Source organism: Symphalangus syndactylus, chromosome 9 (assembly GCF_028878055.3).
Source record: "Symphalangus syndactylus isolate Jambi chromosome 9, NHGRI_mSymSyn1-v2.1_pri, whole genome shotgun sequence".
Lineage (NCBI taxonomy): Eukaryota > Metazoa > Chordata > Mammalia > Primates > Hylobatidae > Symphalangus > Symphalangus syndactylus.
Genome location: NC_072431.2, coordinates 134,191,609 through 134,206,312, shown reverse-complemented (window position 1 = coordinate 134,206,312; position 14,704 = coordinate 134,191,609). Strand labels below are relative to the sequence as shown.

General features: G+C 38.0%; 1 protein-coding gene and 1 long non-coding RNA gene across 5 annotated transcripts in view; one reads left to right on the top strand and one right to left on the bottom strand.

Annotated features, from left to right (window-relative positions):
• The window catches only part of LOC129490424 (uncharacterized), a 209,176-nt gene that overhangs the window by 100,910 nt on the left and 93,562 nt on the right, over window positions 1–14,704 (bottom strand). The window lies entirely within an intron of this gene.
• The window catches only part of PDCD1LG2 (programmed cell death 1 ligand 2), a 64,181-nt gene that overhangs the window by 28,632 nt on the left and 20,845 nt on the right, over window positions 1–14,704 (top strand). For all 3 annotated transcript variants that reach the window (XM_055294312.2, XM_063609202.1, XM_063609203.1), the window contains exon 4: window positions 13,314–13,583. In XM_055294312.2, coding sequence (XP_055150287.1) covers window positions 13,314–13,583 — 270 coding nt within the window. The remainder of the gene's footprint in view (window positions 1–13,313; window positions 13,584–14,704) is intronic.

The following is a 14,704-nucleotide window of genomic DNA, read 5'->3' as shown; positions in this document are numbered from 1 at the left end:
ATTAGATCTCAATGCAGAAAACCTTGAACACTTAAAGCTTCATAGTCACAAGAGAAAAGTTTTAATTTCAATAGCTATAAATATTTTGTTGTTGTAAAGACATATAACGATAATCAATACAAAATCTGTCAAAACAAAAATATGTTACATTAAGATAGAATTCTGTAGGGAAGGTGAAATTGGAAGTGAGTTTCAGTGAATGAAAAGAAACAATTTAGACAGAGAAGAATTTTTTCATTTAATAATTTATTTATTTTTACTTAGAGGGAATTGAATAGATTAGGTTCCTTACCCAAAAAGCCTCTGTTATTTATATTTTATATTTTTAGAAATATTTATATTATTTATTATTATAAATAAAATATTATTTATTATTATAAAATATTATTTATTATTATATATAAATATAAATATTTATATTTTATATAAAATACATTTATATTTTATATTTTATATGAGATAAGGAGATATTTATAAATATCTCCTTATTTATTTATTCTCTTTTTTCCACATTCTCCAGTCTCATTCCCCTTTTTTAACACAGGAAATTATTCCAGCATGTTTCATACATATTCTTTTGTTTGTAAGAGCTTATTTAAAATATGTAATATTGTTTTAGATGCATATATTTTTTTTCTTGTGGAAACTATATTGTACTATGTATATATATTTTAGAAATTGACACATTAGGCTAGGTGCGGTGGCTCACGCCTGTAATCCCAGCACTTTGGGAAGCCGAGGCGGGTGGATCATGAGGTCAGGAGATCAAGACCATCCTGGCTAACATGGTGAAACCCTGTCTCTACTAAAAAATACAACAAAAATTAGGCAGGTGTGGTGGTGTGCGCCTGTAGTCCCAGCTACTGGGGAAGCTGAGGCAGGAGAATGGTGTGAACCCGGGAGGCAGAGCTTGTAGTAAGATGAGATCGCGCCACTGCACTCCAGCCTGGGCGACAGAGTGAGACTCAAAAAAAGAAATTGACACATTAACCAAGTTTATTGTGAAAACATGATTGCAAGCAATAACAGACATACAGCAGAAAAAATTCTGAAGTTATGTGCACCTTCTTTTGAGACCATTTTTTTGGGTATATGTGAAATGTATTTTATCTTTTTTTAATTGACAATAATTGTACCTATTTATGGGGTACACAGTGATGTTTCAATACATACAATGTGCAGTGATCAGATCGGGGTAATTAGCATATTCATCATCTGAAACATTTATTATTTCTTTGTGTTGAGAACATTCAGTGTACTCCTTCTAGCTATTTGAAGCTATATACTGTTGTTAAATATTTATATGTATTTTTCAAGGATGATGTTGTATATAAAAGATAACTTCTTTTATATTTAGACACCTTTGGATACATATGTAAGAGTAAAATAATTGTTTTACTAAAAAAACATAAGATGCTGAACATTATATGTTTTTCCAGTATAGAAACTTATGAAAAATTCTAAGAATCAACTTAATAGGTGAGAAGAGCATACTGCATCATACTTATTTTAGGAGGAATACAAGCAAAAAAAAAGTTGAAGACCATCACCTAAGAGTAGGCTACCCTGATCCAGGGTCTCTAAAAGAAGCAAGATAGATCTGAGGCCCCAGTGAGGGTTCCCAGGAATGAAGTAGGACTAGAAGAAGGACATGTTTTTATCTTAAAATGCCTGATCCATGGCATAAAGCTTGAAGATGGGTTTGTTTATGGCACCTTCGTTGATGTCTGGGCAGAAATTCTTATCAAATATAGTGAAAAGAGTTAATTTCAAAAGGACAGAACAAATTATGAGGTGGAATAACTGGAGATTCTAGAAGAGACAGTGATAAAGGACTGTGGTTTCTGAAAAGCCAGGTGGCACCTACATTACTGGGGGCAATCCATCTGAGGAAGGGGCAGGAGCATGGCCAAAGAACAGAGAGGCCCCAGAAGCCCAGCGGTCTCTCAGAGGAGCTGGGGTTGAGAACTGGTCTGTGCAAAGGTTTCCAGACAGGGTTGTGGAGGAGGCACTAAAAATAAGAACGCCAAGGGCCAAACCATCCTGAAGGCCTGGGCAGGGCAGGGGGATGGGAAGAGCCAACACCAGGAATGGGCTGAAGCTGACAGAAGTACTTCAAACCAGAAACAATGAATTTAAACTATGCCCTACCACAAATAGACTTAACAGATATTTACAGAACATTCTACCCAACAATTGCAGAATATACATTCTATTCATCAGCATATGGAACATTCTCCAAGATAGACTATATAGTAGGCCACAAAACAAGCCTCAGTAAATTTAAGAAAATCAAAATTTATCAAGTACTCTCTTAGATCACAGTAGAGTAAAACTGGATATCAACTCCAAAAGCAACCTTCAGTATCATGCAATTACACGGAAGTTAAATAATGAATGATCATTGGGTGAACAATGAAATCAAGATAGAAATTTAAAAACTCTTTGAACTGAACGATAATAGTGACACAACCTATCAAAACTCTGGGATACAGCAAAAGCAGTGCTAAGAGAAACATTCATAGCATTAAATACCTACATCAAAAAGTCTGAAAGAGCACAAATAGGCAATCTAAGGTCACACCTCTTGGAGCTGGAGAAACAAGAACAATCCAAACCCAAACCCAGCAGAAGAAAAGACATTACAAAGATCAGGGCAGAACTAAATGAAATTGAAACAAAAAAATACAAAAGAGAAATGAAACAAAAATCTGGTTATTTGAAAAGATAAATAAAATTGATAACCAAGAAAAGAAGAGAGAAGATTCAAATAATCTCAATTAGAAATGAAATGGAGATATTACTACTCATATCACAGAAATACAAAAGATTATTCAAGGCCACTCAGAACATCTTTACACATTCAAATTAGAAAAGCTAGAGGAGATGGATACATTCCTGGAAATATACAACCCTTCTAGATTAAACCAGGAAGATATAGGAACTATAAACAGATCAATAACAAGCAGCGAGATTGAATGGTAACTTTTAAAATTGTCAACAAAAAAAAGTCCAGGACCAGACAGATTCACAGCTGAATTCTATCAGACATTCAAAGAAGAATTGGTACCAATTCTACTGACACTATTCCACAGGATAGAGAAAGAGGGAATCCTCCCTAAATCATTCTACGAAGCCAGTAGCACCCTAATACGAAAACCAGGGAAGGACATAACAAAAAAAGAAAACTACAGGCCAGTATCTCTGATGAATATAGATGCAAAAATCCTCAACGAAATACTAGCTAACCAAATCCAACAGCATATCAAAAAGATAATCCACCATGATCAAGTGGGTTTTACACCAGGGATGCAGGGATGGTTTAACATCCACAAGTTAATAAATGTGATACACCACACAAACAGAATTAAAAACAAAAATCACATGATCATCTCAATAGATTCGGAAAAACCATTTGACAAAATCTAGCATCTTTTATGATTAAAACCCTCAGCAAAATTAGCACAGAAGGAACATATCTTAAGGTAATAAAAGCTATCTACGATAAACCCACAGTCAACATTATAATGAATGGGGAAAAGTTGAAAGCATTCTCCCTGAGAATTGGAACAAGACAAGAATACCCACTTTCACCACTTTTATTCAGCATAGTGCTGGAAGTCCTGGCCAGAGCACTCAAAGAGAAAGAAATAAAGGGCATCCAAATTGGTAAAGAGGAAGTCAAACTGTTGCTGTTTGCTGATGATATGATCATATACTTAGAAAACCCTAAGGATTCATCTTGAAAGCTCCTAGAACTGGTAAACAAATTCAGCAAAGTTTCAGGATACAAAATTAATGTACACAAATCAGTAGCTCTGCTGTACACCAACATCAACCAATAGCTGCAAAACTAAAATAAAATACTTAGGAATATACCTAACCAAGGACATGAAAGACCTCTACAAGGAAAACTACAAATCACTACTGAAAGAAATCATAGATGACACAAACAAATGGAAACACATCCCATGTTCATGAATAGGTACAATCAGTATTGTGAAAATGACCATACTGGTAAAAGCAACCTACAAAGTCAATGCAATCTCCATAAAATACTACCATCGTTCTTCACAAAAGTAGAAAAAGCAATCCTAAACTTCATATGGAACCAAAAGAGAGCCCACATAGCCAAATCAAGAAAGACTAAGCAAAAAGAACAAACCTGGAGGCCTCACATTGCCTAACTTCAAACCATACTATAACACCATAGTCACCAAAACAGCATAATACTAGTATAAAAATAGGCACACAGACCAATGGAACAAAATGGAGAACCTAGAAATAAAGCCAAATACTTATAGCCAACTGATCTTTGACAAAGCAAACAAAAACATACGGTGGGGAAAGTACACCCTATTCAACAAACGGTGCTGGGATAATTGGCTAGCCACATGCAGAAGAATAAACTGGATCCTCATATCTTACCTTATAAAAAATCAACTCAAGATGGATCAAAGACTTAAATCTAAGACCTGAAACCATAAAGATTCTAGAAGATAACATCAAAAAAGCCCTTCTAGACATTAGCTTAGGCAAAGACTTCGTGACCAAGAGCCCAAAAGCAAATGCAACAAAGACAAAGATAAATAGATAAATAGGGACTTAATTAAACTAAAAAGCTTCTGCACAGCAAAAGAAATAATCAGCAGAGTTAACAGACAACCCACAGAGTGGGAGAAAATCTTCACAATCTATACATCTGACAAAGGACTAATATCCAGAATCTACAAGGTATACAAATAAATCAGCAAGAAAAAAAAAAAAAAAAATCCCATCAAAAAACGGGCTAAGGACATGAATAGATAATTCTCAAAAGGAGATACACAAATGACCAAGAAGCATATGGAAAAATGCTCAACATCACTAATTCTCAGGGAAATGCAAATCAAAACCACACTGCGATACCACCTTACTCCTGCAGGAATGGCCATAATAAAAACATAATAGATGTTGGCATGGATGTGGTGATAAGAAACACTCTTACACTGTTGGTGAGAATCTAAACTAGTACAACCACTATGGAAAACAGTGTGGAGATTCCTTTAAAAACTAAAAGTAGATTTACCATTTGATCCAGCAATCCCACTACTAGGTATCTATCCAGAGGAAAAGAAGTCATTATACAAAAAAAGATACTTGCACATGCATTTTTATAGTGGCACAATTTGCAATTGCAAATATATGGAACCAGCCCAAATGCCCATCAATCAGTGAGTGCATAAAGAAAATGTGGTATATATATTATACATACATATATATGTATATATATATGTATGTATAATATATACATATATCCATATAATATATTATATAATGTATATATAATATATTATATACAATATGTTATATAATATATATAATATATTATATATATGTTATATATAATATATTATATATACATATATATTCTTCTACTTTTGTGAAGAACGATATATATATACAGCATGGAATACTACTTAGCTATGAAAAGGAATGAAATAATAGCATTTGCAGCAACCTGGATGGAATTGGGGACTATTATTCTAAGTGAAGTAACTCAGGAATGGAAAACCAAACATTGTATGCTCTCACTCATAAGTGCAAGCTAAGCTATGAGGATGCAAAGGCATAAGAATGATACAATGGACTTTCAGGACTTGGGGGAAAGGATGGGTGGGGGTGAGAGATTAAAAACTCCACATTTGGGCCAGGCGTGGTGGCTCACACCTGTAATCCCAGCACTTTGGGAGGCTGAGGCGGGCGGATCACGAGGTCAGGAGATCAAGATCATCCTGGCTAACACGGTGAAACCCCATCTCTGCTAAAAATACAAAAAATTAGCCAGGCGTGGTGGCAGGCGCCTGCATTTGCAGCTACTCGGGAGGCTGAGGCAGGAGAATGGCGTGAACCCGGGAGGCGGATTTTGCAGTGAGCAGAGATCGCACCACTGCACTCCAGCCTGGGCGACAGAACCAGACTCCATCTGAAAAAAAAAAAAAAAAAAAAAAAGAACACTCCACATTCGGTAAGGTGTATACTGCTTGGGTGATGGGCGCACCAAAATCTCAGAAATTACCACGAAAGAACTTATCCATGGCCAGGGGCAGTGGCTCATGCCTGTAATCCCAGCACTTTGGGGGGCCGAGGTGGGCAGATCACCTGAGGTCGGGAGTTTGAGACCAGCCTGGCCAACATGGTGAAACCCCATCTCTACTAATAATACAAAAATTAGCTGGGCGTAGTGACGCACGCCTGTAATCCCAGCTACTCTGGAGGCTGAGACAGGATAATTGCTTGAACCCGGGAGGCGGAGGTGGTAGTGAGCCGAGAGTGAGCCGAGATCGCACCATGCACTCCATCCAGCCTGGGTGACAGAGTGAGACTCCGTCTCCAAAAATTACAAAACAAAACAAAACTTATCCATGTAACCAAACACCACCTGTTCCCCAAAAACTTATTGAAATAAAAAATAAATTAGAAAAAAAAAAGGAGCGCTTCCAACCAACAAAAAATCCCAAGAATGACAAGAATTCAACTTCAGCAAGTACAGGAAGGAGGCAGCATGACCACCATTAAAAGGGCCTTCACCCTAAGAAGGAAAAGACCAAGGGCAGAGGAAGGAAACAGTCAAAGAGAAGCAAGGCAGGAGTGAAAAGACAACTGTACGTTTAAGCCTCTAAGGCCCAAGGAAAGCATTTGCTAAAAGAGCCAAGTCTCAGTGTCTTTTTTTCCCTTGGGGAAACAGAAGGGTGTAAGAAAATCCGAGTCAAGAAAACAACGTCCTGAGCTCCGCCTGCAGTAGCGGAAAGCCTAGGAGTAAAATAATACATTTTTTAAAAATAAAGAAAGAAATTATTTTAACAAAGAAAACAATGTCCTGAATTTCAACGGCGGGGGAAAAGCTCCTGGGAATTACAAACTCCTTAACCTGCTATTCCTTTTCAGGCAATTTAACAGATGAATTGAAAGCAGTCCTAAAAGATTTAACTGATTACTAGAAACTTGCATAGATCCTCTAAGACCAAGGCATGTAAAACTACATTTTTCCATTTATTTACTGTCATTATGACTATAAAACAGATACTACCATGTATACAGCTCACCTTTATTTCAGAAATTACAGCATTGCTTGTAACATATCTGTCAGACAGCCAGAACAAACCAGGGAAACAGAAACCATTTAAACCTGTGGAAATCTAAAGCAGAAAATAGTAATTCTTTTAATGAGGGAGACTGAGAAGCCAGAGAACAGGGAAGCAATTCAGAAATTAGCAATAGCAGAAAGCTGCTCCTACCACTAGGCTATAGTGAAAAGGGGGAAGGCAGGGTTAATGGAGCCCAGGGATTAAAGTCACTTGACAGACACTGGAACCCAATGGGCCTGTCCATTGGTATCTGGAGCCAGGGAAGAGATGCATCTTCTGCTGGAGAGGCCACAAAAGTATAGAGCATAGGGGAGAAATACCTTCCCTTCTCCCTCCCGTCCACCCTCTAGTGTTCCTGTCCTGCTTCCTGTTGGCTGTCACGTGCCTAGGCTATACAGGCCACAAGAGTCTGCCTTCCTGCAACACAGAGCAGAGAAGAAAAAGTGAGAGATGGATCTGAAGGCAAACAGACCCGGGACGCACAAAGCACACACCTTGTGTATCAGGTGGTAAAAGGTGGGATAATAATACAGTTGACTAGACCTATAACAGACTGAACAGCTAGTAGTTGTTGAGTCAGGGACAACGAAGGCTGGCTGATGGTCTTGAGTCAACTTGGAGACAATCTCCAAGCGCTAAGGGGTCTGTTATTCAGGTTGTAAGGATATGGCCAACCTAACTGAGCAGCAGATCATATATTTAGCAAAACTGATCTTATGACCTTAGTTTACATTAAAACCCTAGATATTTGTGCTGCTTAGATAATATCTAGAATATGCATTGTGTTAACAGTATCCTTTTTAAAGAACTTGGCAAAACTAAACTATACCCAAAGACTACTATCTGGAAATGGGTCTGAAGACTGTGTCTTATAAGATATAGTTAAAGGAGGTAGGCATGTTTTACTTAGGGTTGAAAAGATTAGATGGAGTCTTCCCAGTTATCTTCAAATACCAGAAGGGTTACCTGCAATAATAGCTAACACTAATTGAGTGTTTACTATGTTCTAGACACCTAACTAATTATTTAACACCCTTGTTAAGGATAAGTATTGCTGTATCCATTTCATAAACAAGAAAACCGAGGGTTTAAGAGGTCATATAACTAGCCCCTGGCTAAAGCCTACTCAAACTGCTTAGATTCTGAACTCATGTTTTTAACTGTGGTGCTTACCATATGTTGTGTTACTAAACTAGACAAATACCAATGGGTAGAAGCTACAAAGAAGCACAATTTTGCTTGGCATGAAGAAAACCTTTCCAATGGAAGTTGCTTATTATGTAATCGTGGCAAAGACTGCTTCTAGAGGAAGTAGGAGTTTCCATTCATAGATGTTTTCAGGCAAAAGTTATTTAGCAGTTTACTAATATCAGAAGATAAATATTACTAAAGATAACAAGGGACACTTCATAATGATAAAAGAGTGAGTTCTAAAGGAACACATAACAATCCTAAATGTGTGTCCATTTAACAGTATAGCTTCAAAATATTAAACAACAATTGGCAGACTTAGGAGAACTAGTCAAATCCACAATTACATTTGAGATTTCAACTAATCTCTATTACAACTGAGAGAACAAACAATTAAGAAAATAGAAAATCTGAACAACACAGTTAGCCATCTTGACCTAATTGACATATGATATATAGAACATACACCCAGCAACTGCAGAACACACATTGTTTTCAAGTGTATGTGGAACAATCATCAAAGCAATTATCTAGGAGAATTGCTGTAGAAGGTGGTTTTCATTGAGCAATAAGTCAGATGACTTGAATTTTTGGAGTACTTCCACCTCTTAAATTCTAAAATTTACTCATTTTTCCTAAGAATATCACTCTCAGTCCAGCTTCCCCATTGTGGGAAGCAATTCCTTTTCTGCCACCTCCCAAATAAGAAAGAGGCTGTGGAGACATTTCCGATACTGCAAAAATGTAGGATGTGGGCTCCTGTCCCTTCCCCAAACCTTGCTGATTCCTGTAGCCGAAGAGCTCTCTCTCTGTCTCCCTATTTGCTCCCTCATGTATCCCAGGTCAAAGCCTCAGCCAAGCCCCCGATTCCTGGCATCCCTACTTCTGAAATCACTTCTCAACCAGGACACCAAGATCAGCTTCTTGGTCCAAGCCACCTGCAATAGTGGGCTGGACCCTCACCCACAGTACTCTGCTCCCGTTCTTGTTCTACTTCATTCCCCAAAAGACTTGAGAGCTTACAGAAATAATCTACAGTATGATCATATAAAATGATTACAAAAGACATTGAACCAAGGGAAAATAAGTGTAGATAAATAATATAAAATGAGAGATAAAGTGAGTACTCGAAATGCACACTTCAGGTACTGTTTGATTGCGAAAGATAGGCCAAAGTTTTGGCTTCAAGGAGACTGGTGAGTCTAACAGGTCAAGTCCTTCAGCAGGCTGCTTCAGTGCCTGAATTGCCTTATCTTCTACTAGTGCTGGGTGCTCCTAAGAACCCCAGAGCATATTCCTCCACCTGCTTATGTTGCACCATCCCTAGACATCTGCAATTACACAGAGACACATCCTCTTATGGTGATTCCAATTAAGAATGCACTACAAAATAGTAATATGAATTTTACCTACCTCATAGGGTCTGCATATCATTTAAATGACATAATGTATTATATGTATTATGTATATTTATACATTAAGGGGAAAGATGTCAGAGCTTTTTGGGACATACCAGGAGGCCCAGCTGGGTGTGCTGACCACATGGAGACAAGAACTTCAAGGGAGAGCCAAAGTGCACACAGGTTCTGGTGGATGTTTCATTGTGCAGTGACCCTGCTCTCTAGTGAACCCAGATCTAGTGGGTGTTGTTTGCTATAATGAATGAAATTGTCAACTCTTAACATTGAGATCCACAACACAGGAGGGGAACAGAGGTGCAAAATTGTGAAGAAGGGCACGAACATTTCTTCTCTTCCATAGGATATAAAAGGACGTGGCACAAAGCTCAACACATAGAAAACAATAAGTAAATCATACATATCAGATGGTTTTCACATGATTGTTACCATTATTTTAATGTGAAATTGCTTTTCACAAAGTTTGTACCTATTTATACTTCCAACAATTTGGGAGAAAGAAGTTATATCACACCTCTGCCTTTACTTCAAGACTATCTTTACTTCAAAAATTGTATTGAAATTTAATTTCTTAAAAGAATATTTCCTACCTAATGGAAGCCAGTGCTCATTCTCTCTTCCTCTCACCAAAAATCAACAGGTGACTTTCCACACTGCCTGGTAACTGCATATGGTATTGATATTTGTTTATTTTTAGCTATTATCTAAGACCACTGGAAGGTTTGTTCTTGTGTCTTCTAGTCTCTTGGAAATTATGCCTATTTTATTTATTTTTAAAGTTTTTATAAGGTTATAATGTTTTAATGTTAAAATTTATTTTTAACTGGCAATAATATATATTTATGGGGTACAATATGATGTTTTGATCTATGTATAGATTATAGCAACAGTCAATCAAGCTGGGCACAGTGGCTCATGCCTGTAATCCTAGCATTTTGGGAGGCTGAGGCATTTTGGGAGGTGATCCACCTGAGGTGGATCACCTGAGGTCAGGAGTTCGAAACCAGCCTGACCAACATGGTGAAACCCCATCTCTACTAAAAGTAGAAAAAATTAGCCAGGCACAGTGGCAGGTGCCTGTAATCCCAGCTACTCAGGAGGCTGAGGCAGGAGAATCGCTTGAACCTGGGAGATGGAGGTTGCAGTGAGCCAAGATCATGCTGTTGCACTCCAGCCTGGGTGACAAGAGTGAAACTCTGTCTCAAAAAAAAAAAAAAAAAATGTCTTCTTTTGAGAAGTGTCTGTTCATGTCCTTCGCCCACTTTTTGATGGGGTTGTTTGTTTTTTTCTTGTAAATTTGTTTGAGTTCATTGTAGATTCTGGATATTAGCCCTTTGTCAGATGAGTAGGTTGCAAAAATTTTCTCCCATTGTGTAGGTTGCCTGTTCACTCTGATGATAGTTTCTTTTGCTGTGCAGAAGCTCTTTAGTTTAATCAGATCCCATTTGTCGATTTTGGCTTTTGTTGCCATTGCTTTTGGTGTTTTAGACATGAAGTCCTTGCCCACGCCTACGTCCTGAATGGTATTGCCTAGGTTTTCTTGTAGGATTTTAATGGTTTTAGGTCTAACATTTAAGTCTTTAATCCATCTTGAATTAATTTTTGTATAAGGTGTAAGGAAGGGATCCAGTTTCAGCTTTCTACATATGGCTAGCCAGTTTTCCCAGCACCATTTATTAAATAGGGAATCCTTTCCCCATTTCTTGTTTTTGTCAGGTTTGTCAAAGATCAGATAGTTGTAGCTATGCGGCATCATTTCTGAGGGCTCTGTTCTGTTCCATTGATCTATGTCTCTGTTGTGGTACCAGTACCATGCTGTTTTGGTTACTGTAGCCTTGTAGTATAGTTTAAAGTCAGGTAGCGTGATGCCTCCAGCTTTGTTCTTTTGGCTTAGGATTGACTTGGCGATGCGGGCTCTTTTTTGGTTCCATATGAACTTTAAAGTAGTTTTTTCCAATTCTGTGAAGAAACTCATGGACACAGGAAGGGGAACATCACGCTCCGGGGACTGTTGTGGGGTGGGGGGAGGGGGGAGGGACAGCATTAGGAGATACACCTAATGCTAAATGACGAGTTAATGGGTGCAGGAAATCAACATGGCACATGGATACATATGTAACAAACCTGCACATTGTGCACATGTACCCTAAAACCCTAAAGTATAATAAAAAAAAAAAAAAAAAAAAAGAAAGAATAAATCAAACTAGTTAACATATCAATCACATCACCAAGTTGTTTTTTTGTGGTCTTTATTTTTTTTTCTTCTTAATCTCAAAACAGAGAATGTAAAAAATTCATGCTTTTCGCAAATTTGAATACAGAATACATTATTATTAACTGTGGTCATCACACACGGCAATAGATCACTATAACATTTCCCCTACTCTGAGACTGAGCAACATCTTCCCCATCCCCAGCCTCTGATAACCACGTTTCTACTCTGTTTCTATGGGATCTACTTTTTTAGACTTCACAAATAAATGAGATCATACATTATCTGTCTTTTTGTGCCTGGCTTATTTAACTTAGCATAATACCCTTCAGTTCCATCCATGTTGTCATGAATGACAGATTTTACTTCTTTCTAAGGGCTGTATAGTATTCCATTGTGTATATATACCACATTTTCTTTATTCATTCTGTTGATGGACATTTAGGTTGGTTCCACATCTTGGTTATTGTGAATCATGCTGAAATGAACAAAGGAATACAGATGTCTCTTCAACATACTAATTTCAATTCCTTTGGATATATACCCAGAAGTAGGACTGCTGGATCATGTGGTAATTCTATTTTTAGTTTTTTGAGGACCTCTGTACTATTTTCCAAAATGACTATACTTACATCTCAGCTTTCTTGAGAGCAGGGAGGCATATCTGATTAATTCACTCAGCATATACTGCAAAGAAGCATGTGTGTGCATGAACTGTGTGTGTTTGTGTGTATGTATGTGCATGCGTTAGGGAGAAGTGCAGAATAAATATACCCAACTCTTGACTATGTATAGACATTATCTAGGTCTTTATTTGTTTTCTCTTCTTAATCTCAAAGAAAACAGAGGAAAGGAGGAAGTAAAAAGTAAATTTTTCACTGAAGATGTTTGGAAAAGTATCAAATAAAGTGAGATAGCGGGTAATCTAGTGATTTTTATTTTTCCGTCCTCTTTCTGGCCTCCAATTGCGAAATAATTTATAGCACTATAAGAAAGAAGCCACAAATTGTGGTAGCTTAGACCACTGTTGAGGTCTGGAATCAGAATTCCAATGTTCAAATATTGGTCCTACCAGTTATAAGCTCTATGACTATGAACAAAATACTCAACTTCTCTATCTTCAGTAACCCTCCACAAAAATTGGGAATATCAACAATGACATATTTATTGCATTGTAAGAATTAAATAATTCAACATATATGGAAAATAGCATGATATCAGGGATATAGAATGTGTTTACAAATGATAACCATTATTACTTAATATCAATAGTGATAATTTTATTCATTTCACATGGCATTAAGTACCAAGCTCTACAGGAATCAGAAAATAAAGTCTTATTTCTTTTTCTTCTCTATCATCCAGCTTCCTACAGGAAAATAAACACTCACATTCTAAAGGTTCCAGAAACAGATGAGGTAGAGCTCACCTGCCAGGCTACAGGTTATCCTCTGGCAGAAGTATCCTGGCCAAACGTCAGCGTTCCTGCCAACACCAGCCACTCCAGGACCCCTGAAGGCCTCTACCAGGTCACCAGTGTTCTGCGCCTAAAGCTATGCCCTGGCAGAAACTTCAGCTGTGTGTTCTGGAATACTCACGTGAGGGAACTTACTTCGGCCAGCATTGACCTTCAAAGTAAGAGCTGCCCACTTCCTAGGTCTATCAGTTACAGTTCAGATATGAAACAGATGGCATACTTGAGTGATTTGAGGAGAGTGTAATAAAGAGACTATTTACAAAGGTGTGATCACCATTTGGAGAAACTACAAAGGATAGTGCAGAACACTGGGGCTTCAATGTTGGGAGAGCAATTACCACTGTTGGAGAAGTTACTGGAATCAGAAGGGAGCTGTAGGGAAAGCCCCACTTCCCAGGAGCTGTAGCTACAGAATAGGGAAGCTGCCACATGCAGCAACTCCAAAGGGTGGAAACTGGATGAATGAATACCCCAACCTCATTCTCCTCCCACCCTCCAATCTCCTGCTAGCGCCTTCCGTTGGCTGAACCCAGCTAGAAGTCAGAGAATACAAGGGTCCACTGTTGTATTCCATAAAAGTCAACTTCTCAGGGCTCAGAGCAGTGTTGACGTGTACAGAATAGATCTGCAGAGGAAAAAGAAAATATCTAGTACAATAGCTAATCACTGTGATTCATGCGCAGTGTCATGAGCCAGCAGGATGAATATTCCTTTGCTGTATTTGCTGCCAGTCAGCTGGTTATGGGTTTTTCCAAGAAATTTGGTCTCTAACAAAATTCTTCAGAGCCTTTACTGACTATGCTGGATATTTTTGGAAGGGATCCCATACTATTGAACTTCATACACCAGCAGAATTTCAAACAATATTGGGAGAATAACAACTTTTATCTGCCCAGTAAGGACAACTAACACCTAGTATCACAATCATTTTGTAAGAGACAGGTAATTTCATCACCGAGTGCATATGTTTTCTAATGCTCTTATATCAAATTACCACAAGCTTCACAGTTAAAGCAACACAGATTTACTATCTGATACTTATGGAGGGCAGAAAGCCAGACTTGAGTTTCACTGGGCTCAAATCAAGGTGTCAGCAGGATTGCAGAGGCCCTAGGGGAAGATTCCACTTTCCTGTCCTTCCCAGCTGCTAGAGGCCACCTGCATTCATTGCCTCCTGGCCCCTCCCTCTATCTTCAGAGGCAGCAACCCTATCATTCAGCCTTCTGCTTCTGTCACCACATCTCTCTCTCTCTCTTTTTTTTTTTTTTTTTGAGATGGA